At 45.4% G+C, this 25,177-nt stretch overlaps 1 protein-coding gene across 1 annotated transcript in view; it reads left to right on the top strand.

The window, feature by feature from the left end:
• The window catches only part of DNAH10 (dynein axonemal heavy chain 10), a 159,133-nt gene that overhangs the window by 89,678 nt on the left and 44,278 nt on the right, over positions 1-25,177 (top strand). Inside the window, exons 44-54 of the mRNA XM_068990326.1 lie at positions 978-1,097; positions 2,363-2,508; positions 6,280-6,432; positions 8,276-8,536; positions 11,135-11,307; positions 12,711-12,804; positions 13,180-13,347; positions 14,038-14,226; positions 18,630-18,801; positions 21,509-21,712; positions 22,620-22,700. Of these exons, the coding sequence (XP_068846427.1) occupies positions 978-1,097; positions 2,363-2,508; positions 6,280-6,432; positions 8,276-8,536; positions 11,135-11,307; positions 12,711-12,804; positions 13,180-13,347; positions 14,038-14,226; positions 18,630-18,801; positions 21,509-21,712; positions 22,620-22,700 (1,761 nt within the window). The remainder of the gene's footprint in view (positions 1-977; positions 1,098-2,362; positions 2,509-6,279; positions 6,433-8,275; positions 8,537-11,134; positions 11,308-12,710; positions 12,805-13,179; positions 13,348-14,037; positions 14,227-18,629; positions 18,802-21,508; positions 21,713-22,619; positions 22,701-25,177) is intronic.

The raw sequence follows: 25,177 nt of genomic DNA, 5'->3' as shown, positions 1-25,177 counted from the left end.
GCTACTTTCTCCTTCATCCCACCACTTCTCAACTGTCTGCCTCCCACCTCCCTTCTGCACATCTCCACCCAAACTGCTCCCAGTCAGCGCCTGCACTGCCTTCTTGTTGCCGGATCTGATAGCCTTTTCTGATCTTTGCCTCCCTGACCTTGCCCCAGTATCAGGCATGGTGCTACTTTCTGCCTTCTTAAAAATTCTTCTTCCATCCTGCTTCACTCTGGCCGTGCCTGCGAAGTTTCCTTTGTTGAGTCCCCTACCTTGGCCCGTCCCTCATATCAGGATTTGGTCCTGGACCTTCTTTTCACTCTTTGGGTCCTCACTGAGCCCTTTTCACCCTGCTCACAGCTCTGACTTCCAGGCCCTTTCCTCTCTGAGCCTTATTCTGGGTTCCCTAGTTTGGTTATATTTAAATATATCTTTCTTTTCTTTCTTTCTTCTTTTTCCCATCCATCCATATTTATCTCTCTCTATTTACCTATCCCACTGACAGAGGAGTCTGGCAGGTCCATCGGGTCACAAAAAGTTGGAATGACTAACAGTTTGGGCTTCTCTGGTGGCTCAGACTGTAAAGAATCCGTCTGCAATGCAAGAGATGTGGGTTCGATCCCTGGGTCAGGAAGGTCCCCTGGAAAAGGGTATGGCTACTGACTCCAGTGTTTTTGCCTGGAGAATTCCATGGACAGAGGAGCCTGGTGGGCTACAGTCCATTGGGTTGCAAAGAATCAGACATGACTGAGTGACTAACGCTTTTACTTTTCACCTATCCATCCATCCTTCCATCCATTTGTATCTGTGTATCTATGTCTATTTATATTTATTTATCCATCCATCTTTATCTGTCTCCATCTGTCTGTCTGTAGCTATCAGTTTATCCAATGCTATCCAGGGAACAAATAGCATCAGTTCATTTCAAGCATGAGCTGATTCTGTATTTCCATGTCCACAATCAAAACAAAACTGACCACTTTTTATTACAGGTCAGCTTCCAACCTTGTATGACTTTCACTTTGATTCCACACAGAAGAAATGGATACCGTGGAATCAATTAGTTCCAGAGTATGTCCATTCCCACAAGAGGAGATTTGTTGACATCCTGGGTACGTGAGAACCGAAGCCTGTTTAAGCATATGTGGTTTTCATTCTGTGTGGAAGGGTAGAAGATCCCGCGGTCCCAGTGGAACTCTACGTCCCACCCAGAGTGCTGGTTGGGAGAAACTGAACGTGAGCCATGGGTTTTGCCAAGAGGGTGGCACTTTGGATTCCTTTTATGTGCCTCTGGACGTCTGAAGATGTCTATACCCCTCAGCTCTTTTGCCTGGCAGGTGGGTCCTCCCTGCCAGGGAGGATGGCAGGGCTTGAGGTGGGTAGGATGCTCCTCTGCTTCTGCTCACCTTGCACAGACTCCCTTCTTCCCTGTAGAGCTATCTGGGCATGGGGAGGGATGCAGGAAGGAGGGAAAGAGGAATGACTAAGGCAGCATTTTGTAAGAGATGCTGCTTTGAGAGGTAGTGTACTATGGATATTGTGTATTGAGCTGTATTTAACACGCTATTTGGATACCATGGAGGCTCAAGATATTCCGTGAAACGAATATCTGATTTTGGTTGGTATAGAGTTCTTATAGAGTGAAGCATACATGTTTTCTCAGGAACCAATAAGGATTTAAAACTGCCAGTGTAGGAGTAAGCCAGATTTGACTTGAAGGTTTGATACTCTCTTCAGAGGAAGCTGAAAAAAAGCTGAAAAAAGTGAAAGTTTGTCGCTAAGTCGTGTCTGACTCTTTGAGACCCCATGGACTGTAGCCCCCCATGCTCCTCTGTCCATGGACTTCCCAGGCCCGAATACTCGAGTGGGCTGCCATTGCCTCCTCCAGGGGATCTTTCTGACCCAGGGATCGAAGCCACGTCTCCTGCTTGGCAGGCGGACTCGTTACAACTGAACCACCTGGGAAGCCCTCAGAGGAAGTTGTTGGTCAGGAAACAAGTGTTGATAAGTGACTTATGCAGCAGAGAACCTGGGAATTTTCAATATCCTGAGTATAAGTCAGAAATGGATATTGAAACCGTTTGGGTTTTCTACACTTGTATGTGATGATGACACAGCTGTAAAAATGTATCAAACCCCTCAAAATATACACTTAATATTGGAATGCATTTCATGGTCTGTGAATTATACCTCCATAAAGCTATTAGAAATAAACATTAGGGGTAGTGAGCGCCTCCATTTATATGTTTTCAGGTCACCCCTTGGGTTTTTGCTGATGCTTCTAATGGGATTTATGGGATCCTGGGAAACTCCAGGCTGCCCAGTGTGCACCTTATTGGTGTTTCTCTGATGCACTAATTCTTCATATGTTCTTTAGTTCATACAGTGGACACAACCCGTACTACCTGGACACTGGAACAAATGGTTAAGATTAGGCAACCTGTTCTTTTGGTTGGTGAATCTGGTACATCCAAGACAGCCACTACCCACAACTTCCTGAAAAACCTGAATGAAGAGACTAATGTAAGTCATTATTTGTATCTATGGGCAAATAACAACTTACCCCAACACAAAGCAGTTCATACAGCAAATACTCTCTCACAGTTTCTGCAGATCTGGAATCTGGGGGTGGCTCAGCTGGTGGTTCTAGCCCAGGCTCTTTCATGAGATGGCAAAGTTGACCAGGGCTGAGGTCATCTGAAGGCTTGAGTATGGCTGGGGGAATCCTCTTTTGAGATGTTTGGTTTCAATTCCCCACCATGTGAGCCTCTCCAAGCACCCTGGTGTGCTCCTTTACTTTTTCCTGAAGATTGTCTATTCACTTATCTATTTCACGGCTGCACTGGTTCTTTGTTGCTGCATGCGAGCTCTCTCTACTGCGGCAGCAGCAGCTGCTCTCTAGTTCAGGTGCATGGACTCCCTCATCGCAGTGGCTCCTCTTGTTGTGGAACACAGGTTTTAGGATGTGCAGGCTCGGTAGTTGCGGTGCATGGGCTTAGTTGCCCCACAGCGTGTGGGATCTTAGTTCCCCAACCAGGGACCGAACCTGTGTCCTTTGCACTGGCAGGCAGATTCTTAACCACTGCACCTGCTGTTGTCCTCTTGGCCTGGCAGCTGACGTCCCTCAGAGTGAATGTCCAAAGGTAGAAAAGCAGATGCTACAATGGTTTGTATGATCCAGGAAACCACACCCCATCACGCTTGCCACATTTTGTGGCTCACAGAGGCCCTACTGTGGCCCACTCTGATGCAGCATAGGAGGGGGCTACACAGGGTGTGGGTACCTGGAGGTGAGGGTGATTGGGGTCGTCTTGAAGGCTGGCAGTTACATTCCTCATCACCATCTTGTGGTTTTTCATTTCCTTCCTCCAGTCGCGTGCCAGACGTGGGAGGGTTTGGGTACTCCAGTGCAAACAACAGTAAACAAGGCTGTTAAGGTCCAACCTCATTACGAGGGGACCCAGGCATGAAAACGAATCATGCATGGAACGTGATTGTGCAGGACATGCCAGGTGCGCCGAGATGTTAGGAAGGAGGGTCCCTGTGTTTCTCCTTTCTGTGTACTCCGAGTGGTCCTACATGGCCCACCTGCTCACTGTTGCAACTCTCCTGGTTTTAAACAATTTTTATTTAACTTTTTAAAATTTGCAGCATGTGGGATCTTTAGTTGTGGCATGTTGGATCTAGTTCCATGACCAGGGATCCGATCTGGGCCCCCTGCATTGGGAGCTCAGAGGCTTAGCCAGCGGCCGATCAGGGAGTGCTAGTGTTCAGTCGTGTCTGACTCTTTGCGACCCTACAGACTGTAGCCCGCCAGGCTCCTCTGTCCATGAGATTCTCCAGGCAAGAATACTGGAGTGGGTTGCTGTTTCCTCCTTCAGAAGATCTTCCCGACCCAGGGATCGAACCTGCATCTCTTACTATTGGCAGGCGGGTTTTTTACCACTAGCGCCACCTGAGAGGCCCCATTCCCTACTTAATGTTTTATTACCAGGTAAAGACTCTTATCTCCTCCAAGAAGCTGCCCGTGATTTTTGGGACGTCCAGCTGTCACATACTCGTCCCCAGTCCACACACTTATTCAGTTCCTTTCTAATGTTGTCTGTCTTTGAAGTTCTCGATTCTGATTCTGGCCTTCTGGAACCTCCAAGCGGAGAAAAGCTTCCCGCTGCTTTCCTCTCTGACTCTTCCTTACGCCTGTGCTACACGTGGCAGAGGGGCTCTGGGAGATCTTGTGGCCCTCCGGGGTAGGGAGTGTCAGCCTAGGTATGCGATGGGCACATAATGGTTGAGGGCAGGATTGGGCCTTGCTGCCCCCAAATGGATAAGTCAAGCTCAGTCGTACTGGGGTGTGCAAGCATGGCTATTTAGCTTTAAGAATGCCATTGTGGAGGGCACTTGAGGAATGGGCCTACAAGTTTATGGAGTTGGGCAAAGAAAACTTGACTTCAGTAGCCCCACCCCCACCAGCCTCTGTGCTCCTCTCCACCGAGACTCAGCAGCTGGTGCTCATAGCTCCAACAAGACACATCCAGGGACTTTCTGCACAGTTCAGTGGTTAGGACTCCACGCTTTCACCACGGAGGTTCAATTCCTGGTCAGGGAACTAAAATCTGGCAAGCCTCAAGGTGAGACAAAAAAAGAAAGACACATCCAAACATGTTCACAACAAAGACATGTGTGTTTATTCTCAGATGTTCGGGTCAGCTGCACCTGCGCTCGTGGGCACCTAGGAGAAGGGTGTTCTCTAAGGCAGTGGTTCCTATTTATTTCTTTATATTTTTGGTTGCACTTGGTCTTTGTTGCTGCGTGCGCGCTTTCTCTAGTTGTGGCAAGCAGGGGCTACTCTCTATTGACGCACAGGCTTCTCGCTGTGGTGGTTTCTCTTGTTGCAGAGCATGGGCTCCAGGCACATGGGCTTAATTGCTCTGAGGCATGTGAGACCTTAGTTCCCTGACCAGGGATCGAACTCATGTCCCCTGCATTGACAAGTGGATTCTTAACCACTGGACCCTCGGGGAAGTCCCACAGGGGTTCTTAAAGTGTGGTCCCTGGACCTGCAGCATAAGCATCACTTGAAAACTTGCTTAAACTGGGACCTACTGAATCGGAAACTCTAAAGATGGGAACCCATTGGGGTGAGGGGCAAGATCCTTCCAGGTGGTTCTGATGCATAATTAAGTATGGGAGCCACTGATCAATTATCTGTCATTAATTGCTCCAAGAAAGGGTGAGGGAGAAACCCCAAGTACATGTGCATGAAAATGTCCACCCCACAGAGGGATCAGGGGCCCTCTGTCACCCTTCTCTCAGCAGTTCCTTCCAAGGACTAATCAGTGGTTGTTTTTGTTCTTTTTTTTTAAATTTTTTTAATTGAAGTATAGTTGATTTACAGTGTTGTGTTAATTACTGCTATACAGCAAGATGACTCCATTTTATATACACATATATAGTTTATATGTGTTTATATACACACATATATATACACGTATAGTTTCTTTATACAGGCTTCTCTGGTGGCTCAGACGGTAAAGAATCTGCCAACAATACAGGAGACTGGGTTTGATCCCTGGGTCAGAAAGATCCCCTGGAGAAGGGAATGGCAACCCACTCCAGTATTCTTGCCTGGAGAATTCCATGGGCAGAGGATCCTGGGGGGCTACAGTCCACGGGATCGCAGAGAGTTGGACACGACTGAGTGATTAACAGACAAACACACATATATATATGTGCACTTTGTTTTTCAATACTCTTTTCCACTGTGGTTTGATCACAGGATATTGAATATAGTTCCCTGGGCTGTATAGTAGGACTTTGTTGTTTATGCATTCAGTATATACCAGTTTGCATCTGCTAATCCCATGTTTGTGCTCTCTTTGACTTATTTATTAAGATGTAGCAGGCATGATAGTAATTTATATTTGAATATTGCTTTGTCATTTTGAAAATACTTTGATATATTTCATCTCACGTGATAAAAATCACTCTGTGAAGTAGTCCAAGTAAGTGTCATTAAAATAATCTTTCAGATGAGGAAAAGGAAGCTCTGAAAGCTTAACCAATGGTTCTGAGGTCACCTGGTTAGAACTGTGTAGGGCCAGTGCCCCTGTCCCCTGACCAATCCACATTGCTCCTCAGTCCACACTGTTCACCTGGCAACTAGTTATTGCCTCTTATAACCTGCCATAATGAAAGAGGAATTCTTGCTTTAGCATTAAGTAGCTTACAATCAAATGTTTCATGTAGGTACCATGAAAAAAGACCGTGTTTTGGAATTATCTCTTTCTGTTTCAGATTGTGTTAATGGTCAGTTTCTCCTCCCGCACCACTTCCATGGATATCCAAAGAAATTTAGAAGCCAACGTGGAAAAACGAACCAAAGACACTTATGGCCCACCCATGGGAAAACGCCTCCTGGTGTTCATGGATGACATGAACATGCCAAAGGTTGGTGAGGCCGAGGGGGTGGGGTGAGGGGGCAGTGGCAGGGCCATGTAATGGGTCTGTGTGAACATGAAAGCATCTGTCTTTTATTCTTCACAGTGTCTGTAGGGCCAGATTATAGAGAGTCAGCTTAGGGGACCATGCGACTGGAGGGACTCTTTCCTTAGATGCGTTCCTTAGTTTCTCCAAGGATTGAAGCAGGCAGCTTCTGAACTATATTCAGTGTATATAGTTCAGTGTATGTTTGAGTAAGTGGTTCCAGATGAGCTATACTTTAGATAATAATACTGTTCTCAGTCCTGTACACCTGGGAAGCAAGGTGGTGCAGTGGTAAAGAATCTAACTGCCAGTGCAGTAGATGCAGGAGACGTGGTTCAATCCCTGGGTCAGGGAGATACCCTGGAGTAGGAAGTGGCAACCCACTCCGGTATTCTTGCCTGGGGGATCCCATGGAAAGAGGAGCCCTACAGGCTACAGCCCATGGGGTCATAAAAGAGTCAGACATGACTGAGTGACATACATGGGAAGTGTAAGGGCAGGCACTTCCTAAGAATTCCTCTAGATTTATCAAGGAAAGGGAATGTTCACAGGCACCATGAGTTTGTTTCTGGGGCTAGAGCCTAAGAGGTGCAAAGCACTGGGATTTTTCTTAGTACTGGGATTGAAATTTATTATCATGTCTGCAGAACCATTCCCCCCAAAGAAGACATCAAAAATGTGTCTTCTAGATGGACTGTTTACAAAGCCAGGATCCATGCATCCATCCATGCATGCAGGCATCCATGCATCCATCCATGCATCTCTCCATCCATGCATCTCTCCATCCATCCATGCATCTATCCATCTATTCATCCATCCATCCATCCATCCATGCATCCATCTATCTCTCCATCCATCCATCTATCCATGCACCCATCCATCTCTCCATCCATCCATGCGTCTATCCATCTATTCACCCATCCATCTCTCCATCCATCCATGCATCTATCCATCTATTCATCCATCCATTCATCTATCCATGCATCCATCCATCTCTCCATCCATCCATCTCTCCATGCATCCATCCATCCATCTATCCATGCATCTATCCATCTGTTCATCCATCCATCCATCCATCCATCTCTCCATCCATCCATGCATCTATCCATCTATTCATCCATCCATTCATCTATCCATGCATCTATCCATCTGTTCATCCATCCATCCATCCATCCATCTCTCCATCCATCCATGCATCTATCCATCTATTCATCCATCCGTCTATCCATCCATCCATGCATCTATCCATCTATCCATACATCCATCCCTGCATTTATTCACCCATGTTTATATCCATGCATACACCCATCCATCTAGGCATCTATCAATCTATGCATCCAGCCATCCATCCATACACTTGTTTATCCATCTATCCATCCAGTTGACATATTTATTGAGCATCTCCTCTGGGGACTGGTGCTGTGAAGTGATGAACAAAATATACATAGTTCCTGCCTTCAGGGAGTTTACAATCTAGAGAGGGACACAGATTAAAAAAAAAACAAACTACAAATGAATATACAGAATTGCAAACTTTGAGAAGCCCAGTGAAACTCAAACCAGAGCACTCTGAGAGGGTGAAAGGAGAGATGGGATTTAGCTGAAATGAAAGTGAAAGTTAAGTCGATCAGTCGTGTCCGACTCTGTGACCCCATGGACTATACAGTCCATAGAATTCTCTAGGCCAGAATACTGGAGTGAGTAGCCTTTCCCTTCTCTAGGGGATTTAGTTAAGATGGTCAGCAAAGGTATTGCTGGGCTCTGATTTACAATAACACTGTTTTTCCTTTTCTTTAAAACAATTGAGGTGGATGAATATGGCACACAGCAGCCAATTGCCCTGCTGAAACTGCTCTTGGAAAAAGGCTTCTTGTACGACCGGGGGAAGGAGCTGAACTGTAAAAACATCCGCGACCTCGGCTTTATTGCTGCGATGGGGAAAGCCGGAGGAGGCCGCAATGAAGTTGATCCAAGATTTACTTCACTCTTCAGTGTCTTCAACATTCCCTTTCCTTCTGAGAAGTCTTTGCACTTAATTTATTCCTCCATCCTCAAAGGCCACACCTCGGTAATTTTTTTTTTTTTTTTACGTATACATGAATCTATTCTTTTTTTTCCCCTTTTATTTAAAAAAAATTTTCTTTACTCATGTATTTTTGACCATGCTGGGTTTTCATCACTGCGTGCTGGCTTTCTCTAGTTGCAGTGAGTAGGGTCTTCTATTGTTGAGGAGCACGGGCCCTAGGGTGCATGGGCTTCATCAGCTGCTATGAGGCATGTGGGATATTCCTGGACCAGAGATCGAACCTATATTCCTGCATTGGCAGGCAGATTCTTTACCATTGGACCACCAGAGAAGTCCTATTCTCTTTTTATCTCCTTCAAACTTTTAACTTTTTAGTTTGTATTGGGGTATAGCTGATTAACAATGTTGTGGCAGTTTCAGATGAACAGATGAAGGGACTCAGCCATACATAAACATGTATCCATTCTTTCCCAAACCCTTCTCCCATCCAGGCTGCCACATAACATGGAATAAAGTTCCATGTGCTATCCAGCAGGTCCTTGCTGGTTATCCGTTTTGAATATAGCAATATGTACATGACCTGCTGCTGCTGCTGCTAAGCCGCTTCAGTCGTGTCCGACTCTGTGCGACCGGAAGTCCTATTCTTTTTCAAATTCTTCTCCCACTTAGGCTGTGGGTAACTTGACTTAATTAGACGTCTAAACCAGAGGGCCTGGTGTTGGGTAGAAACTTGGTAACAATATATGCATTTGACACAGCAAGCACAAGGCCTAGAGCCCATGGTGCTTTTAGAAGCCCATGAACATGTTTTAATTTCTTCCAAAATCAGAAGAAAGGAATCAATCGAATCCAGCCTAGATTATATTCATCTTTATACCAAGTTAATCATAATATATATAAGATAATATATTTAATTATGAGTAAGTAATAAAAGAATATATAAATGTATATGTATATATAAGTAATATATTTTTATGGAGGAAGGGGCCCATGAAGGCATAAGTGCTTAGGGTCCATGGAAATCATGGTGTGGCCCTGAGTTACATAGGCTACCTTGAGTGACAGCAAGGAACCAACTACAGGATATGGGCTCTGGAGTCAGTACCCGTTCTGCTCCTTGGACGAGTCCCTGGAGCTCTCTCTTACGCCCATCCTCATCCAGAATAGGGAAGTGATGCTGGTACTGGCCTCCCTGACGTTTTGGGAGAATGAAAGAAAATGCGTGTAACGTGTGTGGCACAGCGCACACACCGATGCTCACTAGATACTAGTTACTGCTGTTAAATCACCATGATTTACATGACCTCTACAAATGGGCTTCCCTGGTGGCTCAGATGCTAAAAAATCAGCCTGCAATCCAGGAGACCCTGGGTCAGGAAGATCCCCTGGAGAAGGGAATGGCAACTCATTCCAGTATTCTTGCCTGGAGAATCCCATGGACAGAGGAGCCTGGTGGGCTACCTTCCATGGGGTCACAAAGAGTCGGACATGACTGAGGGACTAACATTTCACACTTTGCAAATGGAACCCCTTCATTTAAATAATGACCTCTGATCCTGGCGTTGCTCTTCTAAAGCAGGCTTGCTCACTCAAAGTCTTGAGGGACCAGGCAAGAAAGATGAAGGTGTGGGAAGGCCAGATGTGATCAGTGAGCACCTGGCATGTTCCGGCCCCATCCCAAGCCATTCACTTCCAAAACTGTGAGGTCTGTGCAAGTCACATCAGTCTCAGATGGAGGGTTGGTTTGGGGCTTTGGTTTCATATCATGTTGACTTGTCAGTTAATGTGAAAATCTGGGGAAACAAAAGCAGATCAGATGATTAGTTTCTCTGGTCCTTCCTTTTTTTTTTTTCCTTACCTCCTCACAAAAAAATTAGGATGGGTTTTCCCTGGTGGTTGGTCCAGTGGTTAAGAATCTGAAGTGCAGGGGACGCTGGTTCAATCCCTAGTCTGGGAGGATCCCTTATGCCGCGGAGCAGCTAAGCCTGTCCGCCTCAACTGCTGGGCCTGCGTGCCGGAAGCCTGTGCTCAGCACTGGGGGTGGGGGGCGGTGTGTGAGGGGAGCCGCTGCAGTGGGGAGCCTGAGCACCGCAGCTCAGTCGCCCCCACTTGCCAAAACTAGGAGAAGCCCCGGGGCAGCAACAAAGACCTAACACAGCCAATAAGTAAGATAATAAATAAAATACGTTTAAAAAATTACAGAAAAATCCATGCAATGTAAGACTAGCTATTAAAACCATTTAAAAATACACAGTTCAGTGACACTTAGTATTTTCATAATGTTGTACAACTATCACCACTGTCTAGTTCCAGAATATTTTTATCACCCCCCAAACAGTTATTCCATTCTGTCCTTCAGCCCCTGGCAACCACTAATCTGGATTCTGTCTCTACGGATTGTCCTATTCTGGACACTTCCTATCAGTGGAATCATGCAATTTGTGGTCTTTTGTGTTTGGCTTCTTTCACTCAGCATAACGTCTTCAAGGTTCATCTACATTGTATCCTGTGTCAGTGTTTTGCTCCTCTTCCTGGCCAAGTCATATTCCATGATAATGGACGGACCACGTTTTGCTTATCCATTCATCCACTGATAAACACTCGGTGTGGGGGGGTGGGGCGGGTCTTTTCATTCCTTAGGTGTTTCATGAGAGCATCGTGGCTGTGAGCGACAAGCTGACATCCTGCACATTGACTCTTTACAAAAACATTGTTCAGGATCTGCCGCCCACCCCATCCAAGTTCCATTACATCTTTAACCTTCGGGATCTCTCACGGGTTTATAACGGTCTTGTCCTCACTGACCCGGAACGGTGAGTTTCGTCTTATCTTACTAAAAGATGCCTCATTGGCATGATAGCTTCTCTTATTCTTTTAAGGCAGAAGAGCTATCAGGAAATGCGATGTGAATGCATATGTCAGTTAATCACCCAGTGTCTTTTTGTTTATGTTAAACGAAGAACAGAGTCAAATGCTTGGTTAAGACTTGAGGCCTCTTGAGCCCTTGAGTTGAAGGTTGCAGAAGCCAAGAGAGGCAGGTGTGTAGCCAAGTGGACAGGTGTGTTGCCAAGTGGACAGGTGTGTTCAACCCAGAGGTGGGGATGTTATGCCGACCTTTGTTCTCAGTTCTAAAGGTGGAATTTGCCCAGTGGAGCCTTTCATTCATACAACTGAATTGTTTCCAGTTGCCAACTGCTTATATTTTATGTGTCTCTGGGAGAAGTTAACCACAGAGGACAGAGGGATTTAAGTCTTGGTGTAGAAATTTACCTGTGAAAACTAGATGAATTTGTGTATTTACATTAATGTATATTTCGTCTATGTAGGTTATCAGGGATGTCCCGATATTGTGGGTTTACATTATGAATCCACAAAATATTGAAAAATGAATCAGGAACTTTCTTCATGCCCACAGTGACTCTCAGTGCCCTTGAAAGGTTCAGAATGGCAGTTCAGGAGAGGGTCGGTCTGGGTATTTAGGGGTGGAGTGAGGCCTCTTTGCCAGAAACCAGATAAAGACCTAGAATTGGGGTCAAGTGGAGCTGGTTCTTAGAAAAAGGAGCTGCCAATGGCTCCGCAGCTGATGTTAAATTCATAAATTCCAGTGAGGAGGAGTCCCATCAAGTTCTCATGTCATTTACATCACTTGTAGATAATGTTCTTTTTTTTCTCTGCAGCAGGAGGAGCTATAAATGACAACGTTATAGTCTTTACATTTAAATTGTTAGTGTCCATTAAGTTTCAGGCTTCCCTGATAGCTCAGTTGGTAAAGAATCCACCTGCAATGCAGGAGACCCCAGTTCAGTTCCTGGGTTGGGAAGATCTCCTGGAGAAGGGATAGGCTACCCACTCCAGTATTCTTGGGCTTCTCTTGTGGCTCAGCTGGTAAAGAATTTGCTTGCAATGTGGGAGACCTGGGTTTGGTCCCTGGGTTGGGAGGATCCCCTGGAGAAGGGAAAGGCTACCCACTCTAGTATTCTAGCCTGAAGAATTCCATGGACTTTATAGTCCGTGGGGTTGCAAAGAGTCGGACACTGAGCGACTTTCACTTCACTTCACTTCCTTAAGTTTCAGTTAATATGGAACTGGGTGGGGTGGGGGGCAGACTATAGATATGTCCTTTTCTGCACCCTATATAGTCATCTGAAAATAGTAGCATCCAGCCTGCTCTTCTCTAGATAACTTTGTGGCTAATTTTGCCCCTTCCATCCTGTAGATTCCAGACGGTGACCCAGATGGTGAGAGTCTGGAGGAACGAGTGTCTGAGAGTCTTCCATGACCGGTTGATCAATGAAACAGACAAGGAGCTGGTCAGTACATTGAAAATGTACCAGCAAATGCAAAAAACAAACAAACAAACAAACAAAAAACACCCAGAACTCAAAACAAACAAACAAAAAGCAAAACTAACCACAAAATTTGTCTCTGGGTGAAATGAAAAAGTACAAAACAAAAACCAATACTTTTTTAAATGTATTTTTTTATATGGGACTTTACAGAAAAATAGAGACTAACAATGGAAGTCAATAGATAAAGGAGGGTGGATTGTTAAGTACTTAGCAGCAAAGGGGAAAAAAAATCAAATGCAAATGACTTCAGATAATCCTAGCCGATGCTCTTTTTCTGACAAGTCTCAGCGCAAGTGTGGTTTGAGTTTGGGTCCTGAAGTGATCTTGTGTTGTAAGGTCCAGGAGCACATAAGAAACTTGGTCACGGCACATTTTAACGAAGATGTGGAGGCAGTGATGAGGGACCCCATCCTGTTTGGAGACTTCCGGACAGCTCTGCATGAAGAGGAAGCACGCATTTATGAAGATATTCAGGATTATGAGGCAGCCAAGGCTTTGTTCCAGGTGCGGACAGGGCTCACCTCTCCCAGGATTACATTACTTGGGTGCCCAGGAGGTGGAGCTGGGGAGAATGCCGTGCCTGTCTGTAACTTTGGGATATGGGCTTGTGTCTGACCCAGTGTCGTCCACGTCCTGTGGTGCATGCGAATGACCTGATGAATTTATTCATTCAGACCCCTGGGACCCATCCTCATGTGTTTCCCTTCATCAAACTCATGGAGGGTGCCAGGGTTCCGGTGCACACCCAACTTAGGGAGTCCCTCATCTGACCCCTTAATGTTCATTTTCATCTTAATTCATAAGGCGAGGCTTGTGGTCATCTTTGGCTTACTGCTGGCCAATCACAGACCAGCAGATTGAAATCTTTTTAAAATTTATTTAATTTAATCAGTTTGTTTATTTTGGCCATGCTGTGCAGCATGAGGGTTCTTAGTTCCCTGACCAGGGATAGAACTCATGACCCCTGCATTGGAAGCTCAGTGTCTTACCCACTGGATGCCTGGGATGTCCCACAGTTCGAAATCTTGACTGTGAAAGGTAGTCTTGTGAACCCGAATGATTTAATCATTCCAACCACTATTGGCATTCAAAACAGCCTCTCCTCCCTTTTTAATCTCTCCTGCACAGAAGAGAGAGTCTGTCTCTTAAAAGTCAGTGATCCTTAAAAAAAATTATTTTTGGTGTAAAATTCAGGAGATCCTTGAAGAGTATAATGAAAGCAACACCAAAATGAACTTGGTTCTCTTTGACGACGCTCTGGAGCACCTGACCCGCGTGCACCGCATCATTCGAATGGGCCGAGGCCACGCCCTGCTGGTCGGAGTCGGGGGCTCTGGGAAGCAGTCTCTGGCCAGGCTGGCTGCCTTCACAGCTGGCTACGAGGTGAGCCTAACTCCCTGCTAGAAAGTGGCTTTGCTCTGCCAATTTCTGCAGTTAGTAGTTCCTGCAAAAATCTGAACAATCTATTACAGATCATAGCATGACGCTTTCACAGAGTATCAGATGGTTTTTTTGGGGAGGGGTGGAAATCGATATTATTTTAACTGAATATTCGAAGCATCTAACTCTTGTATTGTTTTTGGAATATAGAATATGTCAAATCAAGTTCAAGAGTCAAACATGAGCAAGTCCTGTGGTGCATAATGTGTGATGTGTGCTCGTGTAGAGGGGATCTTGGCCCAAACCTCGATGGACCCAGTGTTCATCGTCAGTGATGTTCTGGCTGTTGTTTCAATACAACCACCATCCAAAGTTCTGGGCCGTTCTTAGAATCTTCAAAAAACAATTAAATAGAAACAAAAAAAATATTTTTATTGAGATACAATTTCTAGATTGTACAATTCATCCACTTAAGGTATACAATTCAATAGTTTATTTTTATGTTCAAAAGGTTGTGAAACCATCACATTCAATTTCAGAACATTTTCTTCATCCAAAGAAGAAATCCCAAGCTCCGTATCTTCCTGTTCTTCCAGCCCCTCAGCCTGAAGACATCATTAATTTTTCTTTCTCTCTTGACTTTCCTATTCTGGGTTTTTCATACAATAGGATCTCAAAGTATGTGGTCTGTTGTGACGCCTTCTTGCACTTAGCATAATGTTTCCAAACTTCATTCCCGTGTCAGTGTTTCATTCCTTATGTGGCTGAATCATGTTCCATTGTATGGTAGACCACGTTTCAGTTATCCATTCATTCACTGACAGTCATTTGGATTATTTCCACTTTTTGACTACTATGAATTACGCTGTTACAAACATTCATGTACAGGATTCTGCAGGGACATATATTTTCATTTGTCTTGGATGGATGCTAGGAGTGGAGTTGCTGGGTCGTAGGGTAATTCTCTGTTGATCCATCTGAGAAACTGACAGATTGTTTGCCCAAGGGGCTGCACCATTTGATATCCCCCCAGCACTGTGTGAGTGGGGCCCTGTGTCTCTGAACCATCCTTAGACTCTTACAGATAGTCCTACAGTGCCTACAGGTAACTTGCCAGCCTGGTCCATCACTGTGAGACGTGCATCCTGCAATGAGACTCAGTTTTGAAGAAGCGTCAACTCCATTGCTAGAGAAGGCAATGGCACCCCACTCCAGTACTCTTGCCTGGAAAATCCCATGGACAGAGGAGCCTGGTAGGCTGCAGTCCATGGGGTTGCTAGGAGTCAGACACGGCTGAGCGACTTCACTTTCACTTTTCACTTTCATGCATTGGAGAAGGAAATGGCAACCCACTCCAGTGTTCTTGCCTGGAGAATCCCAGGGACAGAGGAGCCTGGTGGGCTGCCGTCTATGGGGTTGCACAGAGTCGCAGACGACTAAAGTGACTTAGCAGCAGCAGCAGCAGCAACTCCACTGCTCACCCTCCCCACACACCCTCCTTAGTCCTTTGGTATCTGATTCTGCACTATCCTTGATGCCTGTTTTTGCCTATTGTTTTGCTCTGTTTTTATGATTTTTTTTTGAAATTGGGAAGTTAGAGGATTCAAGGGTATATTGACCCATGACACTAGAGTTCGCATTAGAAAGGTGAATTCGTGGTGGAGTGTGCCTCCTTGAAGTGGGAGTGAAAAGGGCCAAGGGACTTCCCTGGTGGCCCAGTGGTTAAGACTCGGCTCGTTTATTGCAGGGGCATGGATTTGATCCCTGGTAGAAAACTGAGATCCCACTTGCCTCGAAGGAGGGCCAAAAAATGCGGGGGTTGGGGGGAGCCTGGGGATGGGGGACCAGGGGAGAAGCAAAGGACTTTTAATTTTATCCATAACTTTGTTAAAAATAGGTTTGAAGCAAATATATGAGTTTTGGGTTTTTAGCAAATGTTAAATATGGGTGGTGGGTGCGGTGGCATTCTCTTGTTCATTGTATGTGGTTTATTACTCTTTAAAGGAATTGAGAGTCTTGTCTATTTATTTATGGCTGCGCCAGGTCATCAGACTTTCTCTAGCTGTGAGCGGGGGCTGCTTTCTAGTTGCAATGCATGCGCTTCTCATTGTGGAGTTGTTTGTTGCAGAGCACAGGCTCCAGAGCCCATGGGCTTCAGTCGTTGCGGTGCACGTGGAATCTTCCTAGACCAGGGATCTAACCCAGGTTTCCTGAAATTGGCAGGCAGGTTCTTAAACCACTGGACCACTGGGGAACTCCTGTATTTGGTTTATTTTTCAAAATGTCCTCTTTAACAACCAGGCGGTCTCACAACAAAGAATTAAACTGATTTATGCTACCAGCAATGTCCATTTCTCCCTGCTCTGCCAACACTGTGTACTGTCATTCTGATATCTGCCAATATTATAGGTGAAATATGTCATAGTTTAAATGAGACTTTATTTCTTTGCCAAGTAGTGAAGTTTGAATAGCCGTTTATTTATTTTTTTAATTTATTTATTTTAATTGGAGGCTAATTACTTTACAATATTGTAGTGGTTTTTGCCATACATTGACATGAGTAGCCTTTTAATACATTCATTAGACATTTGTCTTTTCCTTCTAGTGAATTGTCTCTTTATGTGCTTATTGATTTGTGAGAACTCTTTACATAGAAGAGCCATCACCATTAATTCAATGAATCTCATTTGTGGTATTTCACAAATATTAACCTTCTGTTGAAAGTGTTTTTAAACTAACTTGTTGAAAGTATTTCTAAACTAAGTTGGGTAGTTTAGAAAGTATTTCTGAACTAAGTTGGGTAGTTTAGAAAACTTAAAGGTTGGTGTACCTTTAAGATTAGATAAAATATGTAGTCAAAATCATCTATTATTCAAATGTAATTGCTTTCTTCTTATTTTCTACATTTTTCTATAGGCTAAGACATTAACCTCTGGGCGAGTTGACTTTTCTGTTGATTAGTCCTGGTAAAACTGGGTCGTGGTTGTGCATCTTGAGTTCAAGAAATGACAGAGAGGATGTTGGAGGGACAGGGGAGGAGCAACAGGATGTATCGGGTCATCACTGCGTCCTGGGAAGTGGAGGGGCAGTCGGGTAGGGGGACCAGAGAGCTGCTCATGCCAGGGGTGCCCGGAACTGTCGAGGCTGTGTGGAAGCCACACTTGGGGAGGGTGAAGGGGGTCTGCAGGCAGCAGGTGGAACTGGAGGCCAGATTACATTTGGCTGAAGGGCATCCAAGTTGCCCTGAGTTTGTGTGTGTGACTGTGTGTGAGAGAGTGTGCAGACGTGCAAGTTTGTGTAACTGTGTGTGTGAGAATGTGTACGAATGACCATGACTGTGAAAGTGTGTGACAAACTATGTGTGTGCACATAAACATAAAAGTGTGCTGAGTGTGGGAGTCACCATGTGAACATGTGTGGCTATGAATGTGCATGACTGGCTGAGTGTGAAAGAGGCTGTGTGTGTGTGTGTGTGTGTATGTGTGTGTGAATAGAGGTGGAGAGGAGAGAGGAAATGAAGGATTTCTCTGTTACCGTAAATCTGAGCTGTTTTAAAACGATTCTCACAGTTAAACTTCTACACATCTGAGCCAGAGGATATGCTTGAACAGAAAAGACTTGGCTTATGTGTGTGTCCTATTTCCATTTATATCTATTTTGTGTGTCAGAGGATTTTTGAATTTAATATCTTTTAAATTGCTTCTTGTTCAGTCTTTTTTCTTTACACACCATCTCACAATTTATCTCATTTTAAATGAGCTCACGGTGACTGTGGTGGTGACTTAGTTGCTAGGTCCTGTCCAACTCTTGCGACCCCATGGACTGTAGCCCGCCAGGCTCCTCTGTCCATGGGGATTCTGTACCCACACCCATTTCCTCTGTTGCGTGGCCCATCTCTGCCTTATTTCCTTCCCTATAATTCAAATGACTCTTTTTTTGCCACATCTCATGGCTTGCGGGATCTTAGTTCCCTGACCAGGGATTGAACCCGCGTCCCCTGCAGTGGAAGCAGGGAGTGCTAACCACTGGACTGCCAGGGAAGTCCCATCTGATTACTCACTTTAATGACGGAGGCTGTCTTCTTCACTGCCCCCGCTCCCCTTTTTTCTGCCTTATTCACACTCAACCTGCAGGCGCCTTGTTCCCTGTACACACTCACCTCTCCCACGTGCGCACCTGCACAGAACATCCACTGTGGTTTGTTCGACAAAAAGGAATGTCCGTTTTCTGTCCTGCCTTTCTCACTCAACCGTATTTGGTGAAAAAGGCCCCGGTCACCCGGCTCTGTGGTCCTGGCCCCTCTTTGATGGTGGCTCAGCTGGGAGCCGTCGTCTCCCTCTGCACTTACCTGGAGACCCTCCCTCGGGCCAGCGGTCTCACGGGGATGCTGTGCTCCGTGTCCGCAGGTGTTTGAGATCCTCCTGAGCCGGGGCTACTCTGAGAACAACTTCCGGGATGACCTGAAGAACCTTTACCTGAAACTTGGCATTGAGAACAAGATGATGATCTTCCTGTTCACGGATGCCCATGTGGCCGAGGAGGGTTTCCTGGAGCTCGTCAACAACATGCTCACCTCAGGTACCGGGACGCTGGACTCACATAAGGTTTGCTGCTCTGTGGCTCAGCTTTCAGCGGAGGCTATCTGATAAGCATTACCTTTTAAGCGCACTTCCTACCAACACAGGAGGTATTATTCAAGCTCTCACAGGTGGGTAGGAGCCAGCAGGTGCATCCCAGGCTGAGGGTCCAGTGTCTATGGTGGGTGATGCAGGATGCTGATTGATCATACCTGGGGTAGTGTCAGAGCCACCCTTACACCACATTCAGATTAGAGTGAATGCAAAGTGATTCACCAAAGGAAAAGAGGGACCTCTGACTAGAAAGAGGGGAGTGGACAGGGGCCAGGGACCCAAAGAGCAGAACTCCACTTTCCAGTCCGGCACCAAGGAAACCTTTCCCCAGGTCTTAGCTCCAGTGCCTGGCTGGTCTCCCTCCTCGGCAGTCTCCTGTCTCTTGAGTGCCTGGGGTGTCTTACCATCCCAGCTGCTTATGGGGCATTTAGTACACGCGTCCTGGGGTTGGCAGCGGACTTTCCGTGCGTGGGTCACAAAATTGTAATTGGGATGTGAATGTCAGACCTATTCTCTACCTGTAAATCCCATTGCACGGCTTGGGGTATATTTCCTTTGGAGACTGAGTGGGGTCCCCAGGGGTCGGTACCCCATATGATGCAAGTCAAATAGGTCTGAAGCCCTTTTGCTTTGCTGCACTATGAAGACTTTGCATCTCATCCTTGATACGAATGACATTAGGAGCGGGGATAATTCTGTTCTTTGTTGTGGAGGATGTTCTGGGTATTATGGGATGTTAGCAGCATCCCTGGCCTCTATTCACTAGATGACACTAGTACCATCCCCAACACACACACACACACACACACACACACACACACACACACATTGGACAACCAAAAATGTCTCCAGACACTGCCAGATATCTCTTCAGTTAAGTAGCTCAGTCATTCAATTGCTCTTTGCAACTCCATGGACTGCAGCACACCAGGCTTCCCTGTCCATCACCAACTCCCAGAGCTTACCCAAACTCATGTCCATTGAGTCGGTGATGCCATCCAACCATCTCATTCTCTGTTGTCCCCTTCTTCCACCTTCAATCTTTCCCAGCATCAGGGTCTTTTCCAATGAGTCAGCTCTTCGCTTCAGGTGGCCAAAGTATTGGAGTTTCAGCTTCAGCACCAGTCCTAATGAATATTCAGGACTGATTTCCTTTAGGATTGACTGGTTGGATCTCCTTGCAGTCTAAGGAACTCTCAAGAGTCTTCTCCAACACGACAGTTCAAAAACATCAATTCTTAGGCACTCAGCTTTGTTTATAGTCCAACTCTCACATCCATACATGACCACTGGAAAAACCATAGCTTTGAGTAGATGGACCTTTGTTGGCAAAGTAATGTCTCTGCTTTTTAATATGCTGTTTTTAATATAGGTTGGTCATAGCTTTTCTTCCAAGGAGTAAGCATCTTATAATTTCATGGCTGCAGTCACCATCTGCAGTGATTTTGGAGCCCAAAGAAATAAAGTCTGTTGCTGTTTCCATTGTTTCCCCATCTATTTCCCATGAACTGATGGGACCAGATGCCATGATCTTAGTTTTCTGGATGTTGAGTTTTAAGCCAACTTTTTACTCTTCTCTCTCATTTTCATCAAGAGGCTCTTTAGTTCTTCTTCACTTTCTGCCATAAGGGTGGTGTCATCTGCCTATCTGAGGTTATTGATATTTCTCCTGGCAATCTTGATTCCAGCTTATGTTTCATCCAGCCCAGCGTTTTGCATGATGTACTCCACATATAAGTTAAATAATCAGGGTGACAATATACAGCCTTGATGTACTCCTTTCCTGTTTTGGAACCAGTCTGTTGTTCCATCTCTAGTTCTAACTGTTGCTTCTTGACCTGCATACAGATTTCTCAGGAGGCACGTCAGGTGGCTTGGTATTCTCATCTCTTGAAGAATTTTCCAGTTTGTTGTGATCCACACAAAGGCTTTTGCATAGTTAATAAAACAAAAGTAGACTTTTTTTGAAACTCTCTTGCTTTTTCCATGATCCAGTGGATGTTGGCAATTTGATCTCCGGTTCCTTTGCCTTTTCTAAATCCAGTTTGAACATCTGGAATTTCATGGTTCACATACTGTTGAAGCCTGGCTTAGAGAATTTTGAGCATTACTTTACTAGCGTGTGAGATGAGTGCAATTGTGCGGTAGTTTGAGCATTCTTTGGCATTGCCTTTCTTTGGGATTGGAATGAAAACTGACCTTTTCCAGTTCTGTGGCCACTGCTGAGTTTTCCAAATTTGCTGGCATATTGAGTGCAGCACTTTCACAGCATCATCTTTTGTCTCTTGGGGATATTTCTTTGGGAGGGCAAAATTTTCCCCTTGAGAACCCCTGCTCTGATGTTGAGAACTCCAGCTCTGATGCTTACATTAACCCACCCAGGTAAGTAGCAGGTGTTTGTTATTTCCATTTCATGGATGAGGAGACTGAGGTCCAAAGGGATTTACACACACGGTGAGTGAGCCTTGGGTCTGAGAGCCGGGACCCAAGCCCTGCTCTTCAGATTCAGCAGCGGCTGCTCTTTGGTGACACCGTGTGTGTTCAGATGCTCAGTCATGTCTGACTCTTTGCGACCCCGTGGCCTGTGCTCCTGCCATTTCAGTGCCTCAAGAAATAACCTGAGACTGAACAAAATGCTGGCCTTTGTTTTCTAGGCATCGTACCCGCGCTTTTCCCAGATGAGGAAAAGGAGTCTATCCTCAGTCAGATTGGGCCAGAGGCTCTGAAGCAAGGGACAGGCCCTGCCAAGGAGTCTGTGTGGCAGTACTTCGTGAACAAGAGTGCCAACAACCTGCACATCGTCCTGGGCATGTCGCCGGTGGGGGACACCCTGAGGACCCGCTGCAGAAATTTCCCAGGTGCCCTGGAGCAGAGCCTGCAAATCCTTCTTCCCCTTCAATAGGGCACATGCTTTGGGTGAGGGAGTGACATGCATCTAGAGGTTGCACGGTTCCACCAGCCAAGTGATCCATGACATGGTCGTTAGGTTGAAAGTTGAGTCCTGCCATGTAGGATGAGCTTGGAGCCACCACTCAACAATCACCAACCAGCTCTTGTGTTGAGGATAGATGGCTGTGCCCTTCTTTTTTTACTTTAAATTTTCAAAAAGTTTTTAATATTGATTTATTCTGACTGTGCTGTGTCTTCGTGGCAGTGAATGGGTTTCATTAGTTGTGGTGCCTGAGGGCTTAGTTGCCCCAAGCCATATGGGACCTTAGTTCCCCCACCAGGGATTAAACCCTCGTCCCCTGCATTGGCAGGTGGATTCTTAACCACTGAACCTTCAGGGAAGTCCTGGCTGATGTCCTTCTAACATGAGGAAAAGCTCACAGCCTCGAGGCCTATAATGTACACGATATAGCTCTCTGGTCCCTTCTATTTGGAAAATTCTGGCATCCTCATGGAAGTAGCAGAACCTGTCCCTAGAATGGGGGGGGGGAAGTTTTGCTCCTTAGGGGACACTGGTCAATGCCTGGAGACATTTTTGGTTGTCACAACTTGGTGGGGTGGGCTATGTATAATTGGTATCTAGCAGATAGAGAACGGGTGTTGCCAAACACCCCACAATGCACAGACAGCCCCACCACTGAGGATTATCCGGCCAAATGTCAATAGTGCCGAGGCTGAGAAACCCTGTTTTGATCGTTGTTTTTGGACATGTCCATCTCATTCACCAATTTGTTGGGTCCCAAAGACTGTATCCATGTTCCCGTGGGTCTCAGAGTAGCAGAGGGGTCATCCCTTTTATCTCTCTCTCTTTGCAAGGTCTGGTAAATAACACTGGTATTGACTGGTTCATGCCCTGGCCCCCTCAAGCTCTGCATGCAGTTGCTAAGTCATTTTTAGGTAAGTGGCAGCTAACACCAGGACCACATTAACAGTACGGGTGCGTGCTCAGTCGCTAAGTCATATCCGACTCTTTCCGATCCCAGGGAATATAGCCCACCAGGCTCCTCTGTGGGATTCTCCAGGTAAAGATACTATATGTTAACAGTACAACAATTTGTTATCCTTTTTCAGACTTTGAATTTTGGTCCAGTAGATTCCATGGTCACAAATCATATTTGTTAGTGTGTTTGGGTTCATATTGTGTTTTAGTCCAAAGAGACTTCAGGGGATTTACGAAGATAATGCAGAATAAGAACTGGTCAGGTATCACAGAAAGTAGAGGTCAGCAAATCATGGTCTGCAGGCCAAATTCAGCCCCTTGCTTGTCTTCGTAAATGAAGTTTTATTGAAACACCTAATAAACATAATGTTTATGGCTGCTTTTATGCTACAACCACAAAGTTGAATAATGGCCACAGAGACTGTATGGCCCACACAGCCTAAAAATTTACTATTTGGTTCTTAAAAAAATTTTTTTTTTATTGGAGTATGGTTGCTTTACAATGTTGTGTTAGTTTCTACTGTAGAGCAAAGTGAATCAGCTATACATATACATATATCTTCTCTTTTTTGGATTTCCTTCCCATTTAGGTCATCACAGAGCATTGAGTAGAGTTCCCTGAGCTATACATGGTTGTTTAGAGAAAATGTGTGCTGACCCCAAGCATGTCTGAAAAACCTTCTGGTAAACTGATTATCCATCAGTGTGGAATTTGCTCTACAGATTCAACCCCCAAGGCCTTGGTTATTAATTGTAATCTTCAAAATAAGAAAGTGTTAGTCACTTAACTGTGTCTGACTCTTTGTGACCCTGTGCATTGTAGCCTGCCAGGCTCCTCTGTCCACGTTTCCAGGCAAGAATTCTGGAGTGGGTTGCCATTCCCTTCTCCAGGAGATCTTCCCGACCCAGGGATCAAACCCACGTCTCCTGGTCTCCTGCATTGCAGGCAGATTCTTTACTGTCTGAACCACCAGGGAAGCCCTCAAACCAATCAATTCATCCTTAGGGAAAAACTTTTTATCTGGACCTAAGTTGAGCAGCTTTATGATACTGGGTGATCCTGTAAATAGCTTTAGCCTTATAAATGCATATCCAATAAGTAAATAACTAGTCCCACTTTACAGACAGATTGCAGTTTTTTGGAGAAGGAGGCTAAAAGATTATGACTCTTTTCTGATGATATAACTCAAAGATCAGCAAACTTTTTCTGTAAATTCTGCTGCTGTCAAGTCGCTCGGTTGTGTCCGACTCTGTGCAACCCCATAGATGGCAGCCCACCAGGCTCCTCTGTCCCTGGGATTCCCCAGGCAAGAAAACCTGGAGAATGACTAGATGATAAATATTTTTGGCATTGTGGGTCATATGGTCTCTGTTGCAATTACTCAGTTTCACCATTGCATCATGAAAGCGGCTATAGACAATATGTAAGTCAATGGGCATGGCTGTGTGCCAGCAAAACTTCATTTACAAAAATGGGCAGTGGGCCAGATTTGTCCTGGGGGCTCCAGTTGCCAGCTCTGATATAGATGTTCCTTAGCTTTCATTGGACTTCCCTTGTGGCTCAGACAGTTAAGAATCTGCCCGCAATGCAGGAGACCCAGGTTCGACCCTGGGTCAGGAAGATTCCCGGAAGGAGGGCATGGTAACCTACTGCAGTATTCTTGCCATGGACAGAGGAGCCTGGCGGGCGACAGTCCATGGGGTCTCATAAAGAGTTGGACACAACTGACTGACTGACACTTTCACTGTCTTTTCACTTTAGCTTTCATAGGCTTTTTAGCCATGTCTGTGCATTAGTACTTAGCTGCTTTCAGTATTCAGTGGTTAAGCATCATAAATAATGGTGCATGGAATTTACTTAGAATTATTCTCTTAGGATACATCCCTGAAATTGGAATGACTGTGCCCAATAAGTATGCATATTTGTGAGGCAAAGCTTTCCATGCATGCTGTAAAATTGGCCCATGAACTGTGGTTTGGTGACCCCTGGTAAAATTCAGGATCAAATATGCAGAATCTGGATGAATGCCTACTTTTGGTCATACTTCCTTCCTTCATTGTTGAGGTGAAAGTATTTTGTAATCCGTGAGATAATTCAAGTTGATGTGGTTTTGGCACTGGAAGTGATTATTAATTTTTCAGCAGACATATAGGAAGGCCTGAGCTCAGATGCTCAGTCATGTCTGACTCTTTGTGACGCCCTAAGCTCCCCTGTCCATGGGATTCTCCTGGAAAGAATACTTGAGTGGGGTGCCATGCCCTCCTCCAGGGAATCTTTCCAACCCGGGGATTGAACCTGCATCTCTTATGTCTCTTGCATTGGCAGGTGGGTTCTTTACCCCTGGCACCACCTGGGAGGCCCCATAGGAAGATCTACCTCGTGCCAAATATGTGTTGGGCACAGGGAATACAGCAGGGGCACTGGGTAAAATTC

Source organism: Capricornis sumatraensis, chromosome 17, assembly GCF_032405125.1.
Source record: "Capricornis sumatraensis isolate serow.1 chromosome 17, serow.2, whole genome shotgun sequence".
Lineage (NCBI taxonomy): Eukaryota > Metazoa > Chordata > Mammalia > Artiodactyla > Bovidae > Capricornis > Capricornis sumatraensis.
This window is presented reverse-complemented; position numbering and strand designations above follow the sequence as displayed.